Source organism: Rhinatrema bivittatum, chromosome 8 (genome assembly GCF_901001135.1).
Source record: "Rhinatrema bivittatum chromosome 8, aRhiBiv1.1, whole genome shotgun sequence".
Taxonomy (NCBI): domain Eukaryota; kingdom Metazoa; phylum Chordata; class Amphibia; order Gymnophiona; family Rhinatrematidae; genus Rhinatrema; species Rhinatrema bivittatum.
This window is the reverse complement of record NC_042622.1, coordinates 77,352,792-77,373,761: the sequence shown is the minus strand read 5'-3', so window position 1 is coordinate 77,373,761 and position 20,970 is coordinate 77,352,792. Positions and strand designations below refer to the sequence as shown.

General features: G+C 45.2%; 2 protein-coding genes across 5 annotated transcripts in view; one reads left to right on the top strand and one right to left on the bottom strand.

The window, feature by feature from the left end:
* The window catches only part of SH2D3C (SH2 domain containing 3C), a 79,782-nt gene that overhangs the window by 38,077 nt on the left and 20,735 nt on the right, over positions 1 to 20,970 (bottom strand). Inside the window, exon 3 of one of the 2 annotated variants that reach the window (XM_029612061.1) lies at positions 17,549 to 17,588. In XM_029612061.1, coding sequence (XP_029467921.1) covers positions 17,549 to 17,588 — 40 coding nt within the window. Of the gene's footprint in view, positions 1 to 4,120; positions 4,281 to 17,548; positions 17,589 to 20,970 lie in introns of those variants that run through there. The other variant, XM_029612062.1, reaches the window with a different exon arrangement.
* CDK9 (cyclin dependent kinase 9) overlaps positions 4,480 to 20,970 on the top strand; it is a 114,479-nt gene continuing 97,988 nt past the window's right edge. For 2 of the 3 annotated variants that reach the window (XM_029612063.1, XM_029612064.1), the window contains exon 1: positions 4,480 to 4,600. The gene's annotated coding sequence lies outside the window, so the exon portion shown is untranslated. The remainder of the gene's footprint in view (positions 4,601 to 20,970) is intronic. The other variant, XM_029612065.1, reaches the window with a different exon arrangement.

Here is a 20,970-nt window from a genome sequence, read left to right as displayed (position 1 = left end):
GCCCTGCCTTCTCTATATTTCTAATGTCACTCCCAATATGGCCTTCTCATCATCACCAGTTCCACACTAGAACTGCCTTCTCTGTGTTACCAGTGCCATCTTCAAGGCTGCTACTTTTCGCTAATCACAATCTAGCATCAAGACAGTCTTCTAAGCTAAATCCAGATAAAGAGCTCAGAGCCCACTGGGAACCTTTCACTGGTGATCAGATCTCCATCAGAGATACCCAAGGAATCTTCATAGAGGTTTGTAATAAAAATATGTTTGGGTTTTTTTTGCATTTTTCTCCCAAGGCATGTTTTGTTGACATACCTACCATGATATAGTGCTGTAGAAGTGCTGCTTAAAAAGCAGGGCTGAGGGGTGCTATATTTATTTTTGTGCACCTAAACTATTTATTCCTTAAATATTTCTCATACTTCTAACTCTTTTTGATAACATTTTTCATCTTCTAAAATTATATCTGATTCCTAAGGTAGGGATCAGCAACATTTTTTTGGCAAAGTGTCCAAAACCTTGCAACATTTGCTTCCAAGATGGGAATACCAGGAAAAGAGGGTGGGCAGGCGGCGAGTCCTCTCTGATTGAATGCTGCCTTCCGGGGATGGGGGGGGGGGGGGGGAGAAGAGCCCAGTACCCTACCACCTAAGCTCCTGGTCTTTCTGCTAGCATGCTAGCGCTCTGATGAATCTCTGCTGGCGGCGCAAGCATTTTCAAAGCATGATGGTCCATATTTCCTGGTTATACTAATCTTGCTCTATATGAAATAAGTGCAGATTGTACTGCCCGTACGTTTGAATATGTAAGAATATGATTGTAGAAATGGACCACTTGGCCCACCCAGTTTGCCCATTTGTGCCTGCCTATTGTGCGGTCACAGGTCTTGCTCAGTCTGTGGTCTTCTCCCTCCCTCCACCACTAAGGTCCCTTTCTGTCTGTTCCATGCATGCTTGAATTTTGCTCCTAAACGTCTGTTGGAAAAATCAACAGATATGAGTAACCAAGCTTAATTTTTGGCTAGTGCCAGGTATGTCGATGAAGATATTATTAAAGAAAATTGTATTCTGCAAAGAACTGCCAGGCCAGAGAAGTAGAGAGAAAATCTTCAGGGAGTGTGGGGAAAACAGCCTGAAAAGAAAGATCTTCACGGTGATAGTGTCTGCAGTGGCCAGGCAGCCTCCATGAGTGGAAAACTGAAATAATGTACTTGTTAGGCCAAGAATAAAACCCATATGTACTAGTGACCCATTGCATCTTGCACTGATCCCTTGGTCATATAAACTGCAGGGAGCAGTGAAGAGATTGAACTTCATAAAATCCTGGCCCTTACAATCTTGCCTTTTTGCCATGCTCTACAAAAAAATGGAAGCTGAGCACCAGAGTTTACTTTTCCACACTGAAGCCCACCTTTACATGCTGATTCCTAATGATACACACATTGATGACACAAACTCCTATACACACTGATGTCCAATGACACACATATCCCTAAACACTGGTATCCAGTGACACATACCCACACATCTAACAACATTGAGTGAATCAGGTCTTAAGTCTCACTTCATAGGTCTTTTGATGCAGATTCTGCACCATTTTGACAGCCCTCCTCTGCTTTGCCTCTGTATATTCTTTTGAAGATGTGGCCTCCAGAAATGTTCACAGTTGTTCAGATGATACCTATACAGAGGCATTATCACTTCTCTTCTGCTTGTAATACCTCTCCCAGTGTATCTTAATATTTCCCTAGCCCCCACAATGAGGAAGAGGTAATCATGCACTGACAGCTGGCATTGACCCTGAGGAAGATTGGAGACTCCCTTTCCACATCCAGACCTCAAAAACTTCAACCTCTCTCTGCCTTGGGTCTGTAAAACTATTGACTAAGATGTTCCTAAGCACAGCCTGGAAAGACAGGCAGGACAGGTCCAGGCCTCCACACTCCCATGGGGGCAGTAAGGCCTAAGCAGATGCTGTTGCTATAGCAACCTCCTCTGCCACTGATAGTCAGGGCGTCTTCAGCCCCTTATAGAAGGGATCTTTCAATTCCAAACGCTACATCTTTTTAACATGTCTTAGTATTATAAAGGAATCAGTTATAGTCCACTGTTTTGTTGATTTCTTTTAACTAATTTTATGTTTAGTAGGTTGATGTGGTTCATTCTGTCTGTCTGTTGTTGTGTACACACATCTGTTCATGTATACACTGAAATGTACTCACAAACTGAAATTCAGTGTGATATCACTTTATACTCACAGCAATGCACACACATACACTGTGACATGTGCACCAACACAGAGATGTGCAACATACACTGTAACATGCACACACACAGGGACATGTATATGCAGGGACAAGCGCATACACACATACATTGTGACATGCACACATACTATGGTATGCACATGTCCTACATAATAATTAACAGTTTACATTAATATAAAATTTCTAAAGAGAATGGCAGTCCATATTACAGTATTAATGGCTTTCCACTATTATGTAGGTTTTATTGTTTGCAGAATTAATAAAGTCCATCTGAGAAAATTGTGAGAAATTTTACAAAGCCCCTGACAGGCCCTCAGATTTTATAGTTCCCAAACAGCCTATCTTTGATCTATGACACAAGACCCTGCCTGATCCATAGGAACTGTCTAATGAGCAGAGATTTAGATCAGATTTATAGATCACAATACTTTGGGACATATATATGTATATGTCTCGATTCTGTACCCCCATTTCCTTCCATATCCTCACTGATGCTGTTTGCTGTCCTCAGTGCCAAGCACCAGTACCCTCATAGAGCGAGACCCATTTTTTCTTGTGTTTTTGGTGGAGATGCTAAGACTCGGAAGGTGTCTGCAGGTCCCTATTAACTCATGTCACTCCAAGGCTGCTGCATCCACTCTCAGGCTCCTATTGGCTAGAAATGATGTCATTCCTCCCAGGGAAGGGCAGCTGCTATTGGAGGAGACACAGAGATGCTGCTGTCAGCTGCAAACTCTCAGTCAGTCAAAGCACATTTCAATTTGTGCTTTGAATGTAATTCAAAGAAAGATTAAAATAAAAAAAAAAAAGAGGGCAAGGTCAGGTATACTTGCATACTACCCACTGCTGACCCCAGCAGTACCTGAACCTCGTGTCACTACTAACCTAGGCAATGCTTGAAATGTGCCCCCCCCCCCTTCATCAGTGTTCCTGACAATACCTGAGCATCCCAGCCCCCACTGTTGGCTCTTACCTAAGAATCGTATTCCCCTCAACTGCTAACCCAGCAGTGACTGAACTCCACTATCATTAACTCAGGTAATATCGGAGGTGCTGGCAAAGAGCATGTGTATGTGACTGAGGGGAGAGCCCACCAGGGAGCCTGGTTCTTTTTGGGACTCAGGTATGAGGGAGAAGGCTGTGTACTGAACATAAGATATGCCATACTGGGTCAGACTAAAGGTCCATCAAGCCCAACATTCTGTCTCCAGCAGTGGCCAATTCAAGTCACAAGTACTGTCCATTACTGTTTTCACACCTGCAGCTAATTCCAGTGCCTGAGCTCCCTTTCCTCTCTCCCCAACAGTGCCTGTGCTCCCCATCACTGCTGACCTAAGCAATGTCTGAATCCCCTCCAACACCACCACACCACACTGCCTGAGCCCCCACCTCACCATTAAGCCTCTGTCTCACCATTAACCCTTCTGGTACCAGAGCTTCTTTAGATAATCTATTTCAGTAAGAGAAGCAGAGCATAGCCGGGTGGCATCGCATCAGATGCTGCCGGGATGCTGGAGCCCTAGTTCTGTTGGCTGTCCCTAAGGGCATGGTAAAGGAGTATCTCATAACTCCTGATGCAATATTTTGCAGGGATTAAAGGCTCTGGCTTACTTCCTCCTTGGTGAAATTTGTGCCTCATCTACAGCCCTTCTGCCCCCGCAACCCCCACCCCCCACCCCCATACCGGCAGCATTTCTGTCTCTTGGTATTTGCTGTGTCTGTGTTCCCTTATTTCCTGGATGCCTCTGTCTCAAGATTACATGATAGAGAGCGGGCTGCAGATTCAGCTCACAGCACAGGGCGGGAAAGCCACAGAGAAAAATAGGTCCCACATGAAGAGAGGCTCCCTCATCCTACCTGCACCTGCATGAAGGAACCCCGATAAAAGCAGCAGGCAGCTGCCGACAGGGCACTCCAGAGACTGCACCTCTCCGTCATGGCTTGAGAACCATCGCATGGAGGCGTAAAGTGAGCCGGGTCCTCCTTCTGCGCTTCCTTTCGAGCTCCTTGCCGTGGAGTCACTTGTCTCTGTAGGAGCATCGGCACCTCTGCCTCATGCTGCCTTTGGATCCAGGCATTACCTCATCTCTTGTCAAAGGAGCCGGTGGGAGGGGCTCCTGCCATCCAACTGCCTGCAAGCGAGCCCTGCCCAGCCCCTCCTCTTGCTTCTCCCCTCTAGGCCGGTGGGACTGAGGTGAGGGGAGGGCGCCCCGCGCTTTTTGGGACGCAGGTACGAGGGAGAAGGCTGGCTGCTGGCAGTCCGTTACAGTTTTCGGGCCTGCAGCTAATCCCAGTGTGCCAACAGCTTCGGGCCAGGCACTGCAAACTGAGCTAAAAGTGAGTGTGCACGCGTACATTAATCAATTCCTTCTTTAGGAGGCAGTTTTAATCCCGGAGTCAAGTTATTTCAGAAGTAACTAATACTGGAGTAAATGTGCCGGAATGAAGGTAGACTTATTTCAGATCTAAGGGCCTCATTACTAAGCATTTTTTTCCCATAAACACAGAATGGGAGAAAAGCCTTAGTAAATCAGGCCCTAAGTCTGAACACAGATGGAAAGTATTCCAGATTAAAGTTGTGGAGTCGTTTAACAATGTGAAAAGAACAGGGAGTAGCAAACTCAGAAGTGAATACTGTATTAGTCCAAGCAAAGAAAGATCTGTGCATGAGAACAATATGAGAGTAGTTGTCATAGTTGTAAAGCCTGTAGGTATTTGTTACTCATGGCCTTTCAACCAAAAGTACCTGCAGAGATTTGCACCCTCTTTTTCTGTGGATACTTATTTTGACCAAGACTACATGCATAGTTTTGAAAATCCCAAACTATGAGGTGAATTTTCAAACATTTACACACTTAAAATTAGCATAAGCGTGCATAAGTAAGCTTGTACTCAAGTATGCTTTTAATTGAGGTAAATGTTAATTTTATACTCATTTTTATTGTATTTATTTGGTTGTAAACCGGTATGACTAATATACAGAATATCGGTCTATAAAACAATATAAACAAATAAATAATACATATGCTGTTATCCTTTTTTCTGTTCCTTTTTCTCTTTCTCTTTCCTTTCCTTTTTTTTTTTTTTTGGTGACTGTATTTGTGTGGTCCCCAGTGTAATTCTGTATATTGGTATAATGATGACTTAAAATAAACAGTTAAAAAAAAAAAAAGTAAGTGCGTATATTTAGTTTTGTGCACGTTTATATGCAAAAAGAAAAGGGGTGTTCTGGGCTGGGGCCAAGAGCTATCCATGCAAGTTGCTATTTTATAAGATACATATTGGGGTGGATTTTAAAAGGCCTGCGCGCGTAAATCCTTCCGGATTTATGTTCGCAGGGCCCTCGTGCGCCGGCGCACCTATTTTGCATAGGCTGCCGGCGCGCGTAAAGCCCCGGGACACGCGTAAGTCCCGGGGCTTTCGAAAAGGGGCGGGAGGGGGCGTGTCCGGGGGTGTTCCCGAAACAACGCGGCGTTTCAGGGGCGGACCCGGGGGCATGGCACCGGCCCGGGAGCGTGGTCGAGGCCTCTGGACCAGCCCCCGGGACCAGAGGACGGAGCGGGGCTGCTGGCCGGCGCGAGCAAAGTTACGCCTGCTTTCAGGAGGTGTAACTTTGCCGACAAAGGTAGGGGGGGTTAGATAGGGCTGGGGGGGTGGGTTAGGTAGGGGAAGGTGGGGGGAGGGTGAAGGAAAGTTTCCTCCAAGGCCGCTCCGAAATCGGAGCGGCCTTGGAGGGAACAGGCAGCGCGCGCTGGGCTCGGCGCGCGCAGGTTGCACAAATGTGCACCCCCTTGCGCGCGCCAACCCTGGATTTTATAAGATACGCGCGGCTACGCGCGTATCTTATAAAATCCAGCGTACTTTTAAAAGATCTACGCCATTGTGCGTACATTTGGCAAGTTATTCACGTAATTTTACACCTGCTAATTATCTTGCACAATTAATATCAGACTCATCTGTTGTTTATTATTAGCTGGGTGGGAGGTCTAGATGAACTGGGGGGAGGACAGAGTGAAGAACTAGGAGGGTCTTGATGAGCTGGAGAAGGACTGGTGGAGGTTTTGGCGATTTCAGTTACCAGAACCTGTTTTAAAATATATCAGCTTCTGCACATAAACAGGGCTTTACGTACATCATTATTATTTTGGCGTAAAATATAAAGGCATATGTTTTGAAAATAGATAGGAAAGGTACATGCGTTCAATGCATTGCAAATTAGTCCACATAAGGAAAGATACATGCGTATGTTAGGGGGTAAACCTACGTATATTTTATCTGCACATACTTGATATGTGCACGTTATAAAATACTGTAGCAGATTCTCCATGTGGCCATATCTGCATGTATATGGGGCCGTGAGGAGTTGTTTGAAAGTTGCCCTCTATGGGGTAGATTTTATAAGAAGTGCGCGGGTGTACTTTTGTTCCCACAACCCCGTGCAAACAAGAGTACGCCGGATTTTAATAGATATGCGCGTAGCCGAGCGTATCTTTTAAAATCCAGGGTTGGTGCGCACGCTGCCTGTTCCCTCTGAGGCTCCGAAATCGGAGCGGCCTCGGAGGGAGTTTTTTTTTTTGTTCCCCCCCACCTTTCCCACCTTTCCCTCTCTTCCCCTACCTAACCCACCCCCCAGCCCTAACTAAATCGCCCCCCCTGCCCTGGGAGCAGTTTCTGAGGCCTTGGCCATGACCCGGGACTTACGTGCGTCCTGGGGCTTTGCGCGCCGGCAGCCTATGCAACATAAGCAGGGGGAGCTTGGGGCAGGTTTTCGGGGGGGGGCGTATCTTATGCACGTACCTCTTTGAACATCTGCCCCTATGTGTTTAGTTTTCTCCTTGACCTAACCCCACCCTGGGAACTCCTCCCCTACAGTGCTGGTAAAAGTGAGCACCTTATGGAACTGTGAGCATACTTTTACCCACAAACAGAGTAAACGGCTTTTTACCTGCAGAAATCTCTTTGAAAACTGCCTTTCCCATGTGAAAGTGTGTCTTTGTCTCTCCAGCCCTCTGGTGTGAGCGAGGAGTTCTCCACTCCCTGGCTTTGCTTAGAAGGAAGGCTGCCCTTCTCTTTCCGTCCTCTCTTCTCCCCCTAGCTGGTGTCCTGTTGTATATACTCTCCTTCCACAGATCACAGAGTTCATCTGTCCACTGATATTTCAGCTACTGTGGTGCTCATTTTCCTATGTGTGACTTCCTTAGGTGGTAGATGGGAAGGAGAGAGCTTCTTTATACATGAATCATATTAAAAAATATGAATGAATAATAGGACAGTTTTCATTTCTACAAAGGATATGTGTAAATAACAGCTCTAAATCCTAAGGGAAAGATCTGGGTGGAGGCATCTAACCTTACATACTCGCCCTTAAGGGCATTCCCACCCAGGCTTACCTTTCCCCTTATGTGATGTTGTAAAGATGCTGAAATTGGAGGAGCTGTGAGCCCCCCCCCCTCCCCGTAGCAGCATTCCCTGCACCATTCCCTAGCCTCCTGCTGAGAGAGGCTGGGACTGCAGAATATGTGAGCTCCCCTTTACCAGTACTCTACTACTATTACTACTACTTAACATTTCTATAGCGCTACATTACTTCTGCACCATTCTGTATAGTACCTCTTGCTGGAGGAGGCTGGAATTGCAGGAGTTGAGTTCCCCAGTAGCCAGTGCTCCTGCACCATTTCCTACAGTGCCTCCTACTGGGGGAGGCTAGGATTGCAGGAGCTGTGAGCTTCCCTACAGCCAGTACTCTAGTATTGCTCCCTGCTAGGAAAGGTGTAAACAACATGCATCTTTTCCTTTTTTGTTCCATCACAGCCATTTACCACTAAGCATATGCCCCAATTCTAAGAAAAGATGCAGTAAATCATGTGTTGGGGAGAAGTTTCCAAGAGAACTGGTGACTGGATGTGTATCCAGACAGTCTCTGAACACACTGGGGCGGATTTTAAAAGGCCTGCGTGCGTAAATCCTTCTGGATTTACGCGCGCAGGGCCCTCGTGCGCCGGCGCGCCTATTTTGCATAGGCCACCGGCGCGCGTAAAGCCCCGGGACGCGCGTAAGTCCCGGGGCTTTCGAAAAGGGGCGGGAGGGGGTGGGTCCGGGGGCGTTCCCGAAACAATGTGGCATTTCGGGGGCGTGCCGCGGTGTTTTGGGGGCGGGCGTGGCGCCGGCCCGGGGGCGTGGTCGAGGCCTCCAGACCAGCCCCCGGGACCGGAGGACGGAGCGGGGCTGCCGGCCGGCGCGTGCAAAGTTACGCCTGCTTTCAGCAGGCGTAACTTTGCCGACAAAGGTGGGGGGGGGGGTTTTAGATAGGGCCGGGGGGGTGGGTTAGGTAGGGGAAGGGAGGGGAAAGTGGGGGGAGGGCGAAGGAAAGTTCCCTCCGAGGCCGCTCCGAAATCGGAGCGGCTTCGGAGGGAACAGGCAGCGCGCGCGCAGGTTGCACAAATGTGCACCCCCTTGCGCGCACCGACCCCGAATTTTATAAGATATGCGTGGCTACGCGCGTATCTTATAAAATCCAGCGTACGTTTGTTCGTGCCTGGTGGGCGAACAAAAGTACGCGATCGCGTATTTTTTAAAGATCTACCCCACTGTGTAATTACCGGAGAAACCAAAGGGGCAGATTTTAAAAGCCTTATGTGCGCCAAGCCTATTTTGCATAGGCCCGGCGACGCGCGCATGTCCCGGGGCTTGAAAAAAGGGGCAGGGCGTGGGTGTGGTCAGAGGCCTCCGTAGGGCCTCTAGGCCAGGGGATTGCGCGCTGGCACTTGGCCAGCGCGCGCAACCTACACCTGCCTAGAGGCAGGCACAACTTGCATAACAAAGGTATGGGGGGTTTTAGGTAGGGCTGGGGTGCGGGTTAGGTAGGGGAAGGTAGAGGAAGGTGGGGGGGGGGTGGTGGAAGGAAAGTTCCCTCTGAGGCTGATTTCGGAGCGGCCTTGGAGGGAACAGGGAAAGCCATTGGGGCTCCCTTAGGGCTCGGCGCGCGCAAGTTGCACAAGTGTGCACCCCCTTGCGCGCACCAACCCTGGATTTTATAACATGCGCGCGGCTGCGCACACATGTTATAAAATCGGGCATAGATTTGTGCGCGCCAAGTTGCACGCACAAATCTACACCCGCGCGTAGGTACTAAAATCTGGCCCAAAGTGTGCCAAAGCTCCTGTATCTCCTCTCCAATGCAGCACATGCTGGTATTTTCCTCCCTCTTCCCTAGGAATCTTGGGAGGACAGGAAGATGCTTACTTAATTTAATTTAAATATTTATAGACCACTTTTCATAATTAAGTAGTTAACCCAAGCAGTGTATAACATCAAATAAACCTGTTTAGGTAATATACAATAAATAGCATAAAATACATGATAAAAAAACCCCCAAAAAATAGCCATCTAAAACATTCAATTAAATTGTATAAATTGCATGCCTGGCCAAAGAAATTAAAAACAACTTCATCTTTCAAAGAGTAGCATCTGCATCTCAAATTCCTGTTAGCCTGATTACAATCATCTGTCCTCCAAAACAAGGTTATAATATCAAATATAGCTCCTGGCATTAATCAATTGGAAAAAGCCAGGGTTTCAGTCTCTATTTTAGTCTTTTTAATTTCATCTACCTCTTCCGTGTCCCTGGGGGAGGTATACAAACTTTTTATCTTTTAAACTTTGGGCCTGATTCACTAAGCATTTTTCCCATAGACACAGAATGGGAGAAAAGCCTTAGCAAATCAGGCCCTTTGTTTTTATTGTTATTATATTGCCAACATCAGTATTGTACAATCATATAGCTTCAGCCGCAACAAAAGCAAAAACAGATAAACAATCTTTGTGCAGATACACAACTATAAATAGAGATGATGAAACCATCAGAAAGTGAGAAGATGGAGCTTAGAGAGGGGGAAAAAACCCAGCAGATACAGAACCGTGTATCACCCAGGTCTGCTGATACCAGTGCCTTTAGCAGCATAATCCAAAAATGGAACCCAGCTCTGATTAAAGAAAACAAAGTTGTCTGTGACCAGGGAATTGAGTCACTTCATTTTCAATATACGCCAAACCTTGGAGTACCAATTAGTCATGTTAGAGGGTTTAATGTATTTCCATTTGGCTGCTGTCGTTAAACCCGCTGCTAGAAGCAGAGAGTTCTCTAGATTTCCCTTCTGAAGAACAATATTGCCTGGTTCATACCCACAGCTTGGCATTAATTTCTTCCTGTAATGATATGTATCTGATTTATTATCTCTCCAAAACCTTGAGATCTCTCAGCCTGTAAGAGTACAGCCTCTCCAACAGGTATCAGGAGTTTTGGGACAGATTTTGTGCAGCTTTGCTGGGTCAGATAAGACTGGTAAAGAATTGTATATTGTGTGTCCACATAAGAAGTACATATAGATATGCTGGATGTATGTTTCCAAATTATGGACCATTGTTCCTCTGATTTAGGCACCTGTAAATCTGATTCTCATTTATACTGATACAAATACTTGCCTTCACAAGCTTTGCAGTAAAGGAATAAATAATATTTGGAAAGTAGTCTCCTACTTCTTTTTTTTTTTTTTTAACAGTTTAAAATTATTCAACAGTTTAAGAAACATGGAAAAGAGGTGTTCCAGTTGTTGGCGAGAGAAAACTAGAACTATCGGCATACCCAGTTTATCACAAATTTACCTCTTTGGTAAGAAAGGAGGTACCATCTATAAAGTCAAGAATTCTAAACAATCCCCGGTCTGTAAGCCACTTGAAATGAACTGGGCACTCAGTTCCAGGATGGAAAAGAGAGTTAACGCAAATAGACGATAACAGAGAAAGGGAGACGTTTAGCATTAGGAGCCTGATAACCTTGTCCCTCATCTTGAAGTTTATTGCTATAATTGGGTGAGAGTGTATTTGACTGTCTAGATGTTCTCTTGGAGGGAACAGTAGATTACTCAAATTATAAGGTGACAAATAAGAATTCTCTATTTCCACTCAATGTTGAACAAAATTGGGATAGTACCAGGACTTAACTGCCTTCACAGGAGTTGCCCAGTAATATTTTCAAAATTAGGTAATGCAAGAGCACCCAAAGGGTGCTCTTGCATTACCTTTCAGAAGGCTGTCCTGAAAGAGGATTGGTCCTTTCACTAACACTCGTCAGTGAAAAGTACCAATCGGGAACAGCCCTGACAGGGGGTAGGGAGGGAGCTCTGGCCATGCTGTTGTGGATGCACAGCTACTTCTCCTGGGCACCCGACGCAGAGCGCTAGGGACACACAAATTATCCATTGCACGTCCCTTTTAGCGTGGCAGCTCATTTGATTATTGCATCGAGCGCCCAGAAGAAGTAGACGTGCACGTGTTCATAAAACATGCATCCACTCTGGATGCATGTTTTTTACATGCATGATATTGCATCGGCCCCAAAGTTTTAGGCAAATACAGCAATTAAAGCAAAACTCTCGGGCACTTAGTATTCCAGATATATCTAGACATGGTTGTAGACAAGTCAGTAAAAAAATAGTTTGGGATTAGACAAGGTATAATTGTAAGAAAGTTGAACAGTCTGGGGGCTCTATTCATTTTTATCACATTTATCCTTGTTTTAAGCAACATCCGTATATAGAAGCAGCAAGCTAAGTCCCTTTTGATGTCAATTAAAAGAAGGGAAACATTTTAGACAAATAGGTCATGAATTTGAGCAGGGACATTAATACCTAAATACAAGAATAGTTAATTGTGTTATTTGAAAGGAAAATTGGTATGGATGCATTCTTCTAATTGGTTTGGAATATTGAAGGGAACAGTGACGGATTTAGAGTCATTAAGTTTATACAGAGAGCTCTCCCAGTTCCTTACAAACAGTCAACAAATTAGACAGAGAAACAAATGGATTTGTTATAAATAATCAAACTTTCTTCTGATAAAACCTTATGGGGCGGATTTTAAAAGGGTTACGCGCGTAATTTTAAAAATCTGCCCCTGTGGGTCTAACTTTCAGCCTCTTGTAGAAACCAGCAGACTGCTTATGAACAGAGAGAGCCCAGAATCCGAAGGGTTTGGCAGAAGAAGAATCCAGAGGGATTAGGAATATATGACACACCATCCTAAAGTCCAGAAACCTCATGCAATCTCCTGGAATTTCTACAATTTCCAGCTCTTTTGAATCCATACAGAGGAGAGTTTTCAAATAGCCTACGTAGTTGCAAATTACTCGGGCACATTTAATACATATACTTTAGGAAAGAATTTTCAGAAAGAAACTACCTGTGTGACATAGTACATGATGGCAGATAAAAACCCATATAGTCCATCCAGTCTGCCCAGCAAGGTGTTTAGGGTTGTAACTGCCACTCCTTGCAGGTTACCCCATCACCTTCTGTTTAGGTTTATAACTGCTACTCTGTGCAGCTTACCCCTTCGCCCTCTGTTTCGGCTTGCTGCTCTATACAGCTTACTCCCTTGCCTTGATTAGGGTTATAACCGCTACTCCATGCAGGTTACCACCATGCAGAAATGTTACATGTAAAGTTACCATATGTTACCCCATTTCTTCATTTCCATTCTGTAGCTACTAGGAATCCTCTGTGTTTATCCCATACTCTTTTGAATTCCATTATCATTCTTGTTGTTTCTGTTTGAAAATGAGGAAGTGCAAAGTGTGTGTGTTAAAAGCATCCGTGTACTTTGCACTTGCTATGTGTGTGGACATTTGAAAATTGAATGTGTGTGTGTTTGCCCCTACTCCTGCATACCCCACCTCTGCAACCTAAACACACTCACAGAAGGGTCTCTTTTCCCCTAGCTGAAAATATATGTGCTGTGCAAATCCACATTTAGCTGCTCTGAGCAGGGCAGCTTTCAATCAGGTAAATACCTTGGGAAATTATCCTTCTCATATTAATTTAACAATTCATATCCTAGTTTTCCAGTGAAACTCCCAGCGTGAGTTACAAAAACAAAATACATCTGTGTATCCAAGTCTCCAACGAAATCAGCATAACTCCAGCAAACTTCTGTAAAGCTCTCTAGCATAACTCTTGAAAATTCATAGATGAAACTTAAGGAATCAACACAGCCCTCATAGGATCTTGGGAGACCAGTGGTATTTTTTGAGGATAGTCTGGGGAACCAGTTGTACCTGTACAAAGAGTTTGGAGGATCAGTGATACTTTTCAGGAGAGTCTGGAGCAAGGTCAGCTTTGGGCACAGCGAGCGTGACAGTTGCCCAGAGTACCATTAGATGAAGGGCACCTAAGGCACTCCCAGCAGTGTCTGTTGGGCTGGTCAGCCAATGGGCCAGGTAGCATCAGTGATAATAGCCATCCAGCATAAGATGAGGCTTGAGGAAGCTAAGCGTCCCCAAAAATTGGTGGGCTGGGTCTACCTTCATTACCCCCCTCCCTTCACCATGTGCATGGCTGGCAGGAGGAGTGACACATAAGAGTGCACCATCTTCCTCTGCTGCACTGGGCCAGTCATGTAGTATGAGCTGTGAGATTGGCCCCGTGCAGCAGAGGAAGCTGATGCACTATTAGTACTGCTCTCGCTGGAAGTGGGAAGCCCAAAGAAGAGCTAGAAATACAGCCATGGGGGTTCATAGATTGAAAGTACTAGGAATGGGGGGCACAGAGCAAGAGAACTATATCATATGGGGCAATGAGGTCATGAAGAGAGAGATTGTACATGGAGTGGTGGGGATGCAGGGAGATGGAGGGAAAGGGAGGGAGAACTCGAGATGGCGGTATGCAATGGGAGAGAGGATCCAGTATAAAGGGACAAGATCCAAGATGGAGAGGCAGGGAAAGGGAGATAGAGAACCACAGACAGAGGGAGAGAGGACTGGGACTGGCAGAACAGAGTGGGAGAAAGGATCATATTTGGCTGGATGGAAGAATGAGAGTGTACAGGGGAATGGGGGTGGGACAGGCAAAATCTCGGGAGGAAGGAAGGGATGTATGGAGCTAAAGAGGGAATTAGGAATGGGAGAATGAAGAGGGGGACTGGAGCCAGGGGGAAGGGTGAGCGATAGGCAAGGAGCTTGAGTTAATGAGGGGGATTAAGGCAAAAGAAAAAAGATGAAGGCTCTTGATAAGATGAGTGCAAAAAATGGAAATAGGAAACTAAGAAATATGTGAAAGATAGAGGGGGAAATTGGGGAAGAAGTGAAAATGGGAGAAATAGGAAGGAGGGGAAAATAGGGGAAAAATTGCTAGGAAGGGGGGGTGAGATTAGGCAAGAGATGAAAATAGGGCAATTGTGAGGACTGGGAACAATGAGGGTAAGAGATAGATAGGATGGTGAGAGATGAGAGAGTGTGCTAAATTAAAAAGATGTGGAGAAATGGCAAGGAGACAACCGTAAAAAGATGGGAGAGTTTGAAGGAGGATGTTTAGAGAGAAAGTCTCCTTGGAGATGGTGGGAGGTAAGAGAGAGTCAGAAAGGAGGCAGATGTTGGGGTTTAAGGATAATGGAGCCAGATATTTGGATGTCAGAGAGGGAGAGATGGAGGGCTGAGAAAAAGCAATGGAAAGGAGAGATAGGGAAGTGAAAAGCTGGGCTATAGAATTGGAGGGAAATAGGGGAAAGGGTGAAATATAACTATGAGCGGAGGAGTAGCCTAGAAAGGCAGAGAAATGAGATAAATGGAAAATATCAATATCAGACAGATATAGAGGAGGAAGTGAAGCAAACAGGAGAAGAGGGAAGAAAAAGAAAATGGAAAAGAGATCCTGGAAAAGGAAAATAGAGAAGATGAAGACACGGAAAGCAGGAAAAAAGACCAGGACTAATGTGATTAGAAAAAAATAAAATGCCCAGACAACAGAGATAGAAAACATTTTAAGTTTAGCAATTGGAATATATCGCTTTGGGAAATTTGCATCTCTGATGTCTTTGTATTTTGCACAGTACGTGAGGAAGTGCATTTCTGTTTCTCAAGTGCTGCACTGCATGCAGAATCTAACTTCTTGGATTTTCTATTTTTCCAGTAAGAAATGCATTGGTGCTCTAGGGCCCAATGTAATATTTGCAGTGCTGACTTTCATAGGTAATATTTTTACTGTTTAAATCCTGGGAGTTAGTACTGTTTTGTTATAGCAAGTTTGCTATATAGGTTTGAAGTGTGGTGTTTTGTTTTTTTTAAATCGGGTTTTGTGTTAATTTCCAAAGAGCCTGGTAGTGGAAAGTTTATCTTGCTGTCACTGATGTGACAGAATTTGTATATTATGTACACTTAGAGAATGCCTGGAGGGAGGAGGAGAGAGAATGGCTAAAGGGGAGGTGGGGGAATAGAGAGAAAATACCTAGAAAGAGAGAGAGAGAGGAGTGAGGAGAGATTGCCTGGAGAGAGAGGAGGTGGGAGATGGAGGGAGAGAGTTCTTGGAGGGAGGGGAGGTGGGAGAAAGGGGAGAGAGTGCCCGAAGTGAGGGATAGAGGAGATAGAATAGATGGAGGGAGAAAAGGGAAGAATCATGGAGGGGGGATGTTACGAATCCGGAAGTGGACCCCTGTTCAGAGGTAAGGTTAGCGCTGCCAAAGAGGGAGTCAACCCTCTCTGGTCCCTACCATTGGAGGGCAAGGCTTGAAGATTCGCCAGTTGAGTAAAGACTTCGCCCTGGAAGCTCGCGGTTCCCCCAGGAGGAGCCCATAGGAACCCGGCCGCTGGGACTTAGGAGACTCCCTCAAGACTGAAGATTGGTCTGGATTCAGGCGCCTCCTGCAGGTCGTTGATTCCAGATGGCTGGCGTCTCCAGCAGGTCGAGTCAGTCCAGGAGTAGAAGCCGAAGAGTAGTCGAAAGCCGTTCCAAGGGTCAAAGCCAGGAGAAGGGTCTGCAGCCAGTCCAGAAACAAGCCAGGAGAAGGGTCCGCAGCCAGTCCAAGGTCAAGCCGAACGAAGAACAACAGCTGGTCCAAGGGTCAGAAGCCAAGAATCAGTCCATCGAGGAAGGAGAACAGAAGCGGGACGAAGACCGGGAACGGAGACCAGGAACACCAGCACAGAATCCTGAACCAGAAGCCTCAATACCAAGGCAAGGTCTGAGGAGCAGACCTTGCCTTAAAAATCCAGACACAGGAGGAAGTCCAATGGTGGAACCACGACAGCTTGATGTCGTGGTTCCTTTAAATTTTGCAGCCAGCCGCGCGTGCGGCCCTAGTCATCCCCCGAGGGGGGCGGAGCCAACCCCGCTGATGAGGAGCCATGCGGCCGGACGCCGCCAGCGGCAACGGCCGCAAAGATAGTGCGGGGAAGAGCTGCCCGCGTCTGCCGGAGCCTGGGGGATCGTCAGCCCCCACGGGTAGGTACTTGCCCCGGTCGCGGTCTGCCACGACCGGCAGCCATGACAGTCGGTCCCGGCTGTGGAGCGCCGCAGCCGGTGACCATAACAGGGGAGAAGCAGGAGAGAATGTCTGGAGGAAAGAGAATGGTAGAAGGAAGATGAGATTGCTTGGAGGGAGGTTGAAAGAAGGGGTAAAGAAATGTCTGAAGTGAAAAAAAAATGGATGGATGAAAGGAAGAGAGAGAATTGGGGGGGGGGGGGGGAGGCAGGATGCCATTTGTCTAGAGCTAGTGTTTATATGGGGTCTCAGTGGTACCTTTCAGAGGTTTGCACAAACAATACTAAAGTATTTTCCTTGTGTTACATGTTCTGCAGGCCCACACTGGTATCAGCAGGAACAGGGAGATTCCAAATCTTCCACAAATGATCCATCTTTGGTATAAAACTCAATCAATATCTTCTGTCCTCAGGATAAAGGTGTTAAAATGTATGAGTGAGAGAAGCTGAGAAGAGCACAACATCTGCCCATTTGAACAGAGACAAATGTAGGTGTGAGCATGAAAAGTCAGAACACCAGTGATTTCTTAGCTTGTCTCATTTTATTTTATGTGTTTTATCTCATTTTAATTATCTTAATTTATCTTAATAATTTTATTTGGTTATATTATAGTACTTAATTTTAATTTTTGATATTTATAATTTTACTTTTCTTGTATTATGTGTTGGTTTTATAATTTTACTTTTTGCATGTATAATGTGTTTCTTTTAATGTTTTATGCCTTGTAACCATTGTGATAGAATACTGAACGACGGTATATAAAACCAATAAATAAATAAAATAAAGATTCACTGTGCAAGTGTGCACAAACAGATCAGCCTTCTGCCTACCTAATGTTCAAATCTGGCTTGCTTGTGAATCCCAGGCTCTGATCCTGGTATCACAATGCAGCAAGGAGTCCTATGGAGTCTTTTCAATATGAAAGAAGCAAGAGAAAAGGCACATTAGCCATCAGAGAGGTGAAAAAGTTGAACCTACCTTCACATACTCACTGCCCCCATCCAGATCTTCTTGCAGACTGCAAGAAAGCAAAAGAAGATATAGTCATTGACTGCTGCACTGTGTATGTCATATGTATATTTTTGCCTGTGTTTCTTTGAGTACTGATGTCACTGCTCTTTGTGAGAAGAGGCATCTGTCCTGCACATTGCCTGATTAAAATCTCAGCTTCCTTTCCAATAACATAGGAAGTTACCAGCATTTCCTATAGCCAGAAAACATGCTCAAGGTCTCAAGTCAAGCACCAGCAAGAAAAAAAGGCCTTAAACAGCACCTTTCTTTGCTTCTACACTATAGACACATCTCTGCACTACCTTCCCCACTCCAAAAAGGTGAAGGAAGAAAACAGGAATTTTTGCATTTTTACCCTATAGCACAATTTTTTTTTTTCAATATAATGTTTATTCAAAAATGCACTGATTATGAAGCGTTGTACAATAAGATGCATAAATTTACAAAATTACGCAATCAAGAACCAAGTAAAACACAGAATCAAAAGATAAAAGACATACAAAGGTCTATCGCACAACCGTTTCAAAAAGAAAAATATGTATAAGAATGCACAAATATGATAAACAAATGTGAAGAATAAAAGTTTTCCCGTGGCCACTAAGGAAACATCTGCTCGTCTCATGGGATTGGATACTGCTGTCAGCAATAAATGTGAGGTAAAACTATGACGTGTTATAACAAAACAAGTGAATAAAGGAGATCAGTACCATAATCATCTGAGTCTGATTGAATTCTTGGGATCCATGCCTATTGTGTAGGGGAGGTAGTGGCGTCCTCATCAAGAGAACCCTCTTCCCCTCTCCACTGAAGATAGGGTGCCCACGTCCTGTCAAATTTGGGGAGTTGTCTGTGCTTTTGGGCTGTGATCTTGTACATTACACACATATTGTCTAACTTTTGTATTAAGCAAGATTTAGTGGGTACAGTAAGGTGTTTCCAGGAAAGCGCTAAAATGCATCGTGCCCCTAGACAGAACTGACCAACCAGTGTACTTTCAAATTTGGAGCCGTCAACCGGTGCATTTAACAGACCTTGCATCGGTGATAGGACAACACGTTTCTTTAATGTACTACATATAATATCCTGCACATCTGACCATAGTCTCTTGACTTGAACACAGTCCCACCACATATGCAAGAACGTGCCACTATAGCCACACCCCTTCCAACATTGGTCAGATGCACACAGTTGAGCTTTGTACAATCTACTCGGCGTGAGATGCCATCTGAACAGGACTTTATACCCATTCTCAGTGAGGGAGGAGGAGACTGAACATCCCTTAGTATGGAAAAAGATCTGATCCCACTCCTCCTCCGATAGTATCATTCCCAGATCACTTTCCCATTTAGAAACATATTTGGGCCGTGATGACAACGAGTTTTGTAATAGTGTATATATTTTCGATAGACCGCCCTTTATGCGATCTGCCAAATCACACCAGCCTTCAAATTGCGAGCGACCTTTAGCTATTTCTGCCTTTATGTTCTCTTGTTTAAGGAATTGTTGTAGTTGATAATACGAGAAATAGGCAGTAGACGGGAGGTTATACACTTCCTGCAATTGTGGAAATGTCATAAAATCAGTTCTATCTCTAAGCTTGGCTATAGTCGTTATTCCCTTGCGCTTCCACTCATGTAATAATGCAGATTCCCACCCTGGAGGAAAGGATGCATGATGGAATAAATGGGTGTTCATAAAGTATCTTCTCGTGCCCACCAATAGAGCTTTCCACCGATCCCAGGATTGTAGGGTAGTACGTAAAGGTAAAGAAATACAACCTTCAATTTTCAAAGATTTCTTAGGTTGCCATATAAGGGCGCGTATCGGGATGGAGCCTAAGTTGGCCTGTTCTATGTCTACCCATCTAGGTTTCTCACCACACTTATGCCATGTCAGAATGGCAGCTAATTGGGCCGCAGCATAGTACCATTGGAGTCTTGGAACCCCCAAGCCCCCTCGTAACTTATGGCGATAAAGAGTAGCTTGTGCTACGCGAGGAGGTCTCCGCTTCCAAATAAAAGCGAACAGACGTTTCTGCCAATTTTTTAACATAGCCGTGGGGATCGAGATCGGTAAAGATTGGAATAGGTAGTTGAATTTGGGAAGTATGGACATTTTGACTACAGCTACCCTCCCAGTCCAGGATATAGGCAAACTAGTCCAAGTATCCAGATCCTGGAAAATCTTAGACACTAGGGGTAGGTAATTCAATTTAAACAGATCATCCAAGTTCTGGCCAATTTGTATCCCCAAATATTTAAGTTTTGACCCAGCCCATTTCAATGGAAAGAGTTGTTGCAGGCCCAATGTTTGCGCAGGGGGCAAAGATATATTCAAAACCTCTGATTTATCAAGGTTAAGGCGAAAGCCCGACACCGAGCTAAACTCAGATAGTCGGTCTATTACCCCCTTCAGAGATTGTTGGGGGTTTGTAAGGGTGAACAGCACGTCATCCGCAAAAAGCAACATTTTATAATCGTCCACCCCCACCCCTATGCCAGATATTGTCTGGTCGCCCCGTATGACCGTAGTGAGGGGCTCTAGAAATAGAGCGAATAACAGAGGAGACAAGGGGCACCCCTGTCTTGTGCCCCGAGTGATTGGAAATGGATTCGAGTAAGTCCCATTAACTTTTACTCTCGCTCGGGGATTATCATAAAGTTTGTAGAGCCAGGTTAAAAATTTGGGACCAAAGTTCATTTTCTCCAGCGTACGAAAGAGAAATTGCCAGTGGACCATATCGAACGCTTTTTCAGCGTCGATAGCGAACAATATGGCCGGGGTATGATCCCTTTTGGCATTCCATAGTAAATCTAAAATTTTTCTGACATTGTCCGCTGCCTTTCGCCCCGGAATAAATCCGGCTTGATCAGGATGAGTCAATTTCGCCATCACCCTATTCAGTCGTGTAGCCAAAATCTTGGCCAATAATTTTAAGTCAATGTTGATCAAGGAGATTGGGCGGTAAGACCCACACTCCATGGGGTCGCGTCCTGGTTTTGCCAGAATCGTAATGCCGGCTACATTAGCTTCAGCGGGCAGGGACTCACCGTCTCGCAAAGCATTAAAAGTCTCAAGCAGATAAGGAGACACCTGGTCCGTGAATTTTTTGTAAAAAAGGCCAGTATAGCCATCGAGACCTGGCGCCTTATGAGGTTTGAGGGCCTCAATAGCAAGCGAAAGTTCAGCTGGCGTAATAAGTTTCTCAAAATACTGCCGCTCAACATCTGTTAATTGGGGTAAATTGATAGTAGCTAAGTAATCATCTATGTTCTCGGTAGAAATACCAGAGTCTGCCGTATATAAGACCCCATAAAATTGCTGGAATCGACTCTGGATCTGCTCTGCAGAGTCCAATATGGTACCATCCGCTGCTTTAACCTTGGTAA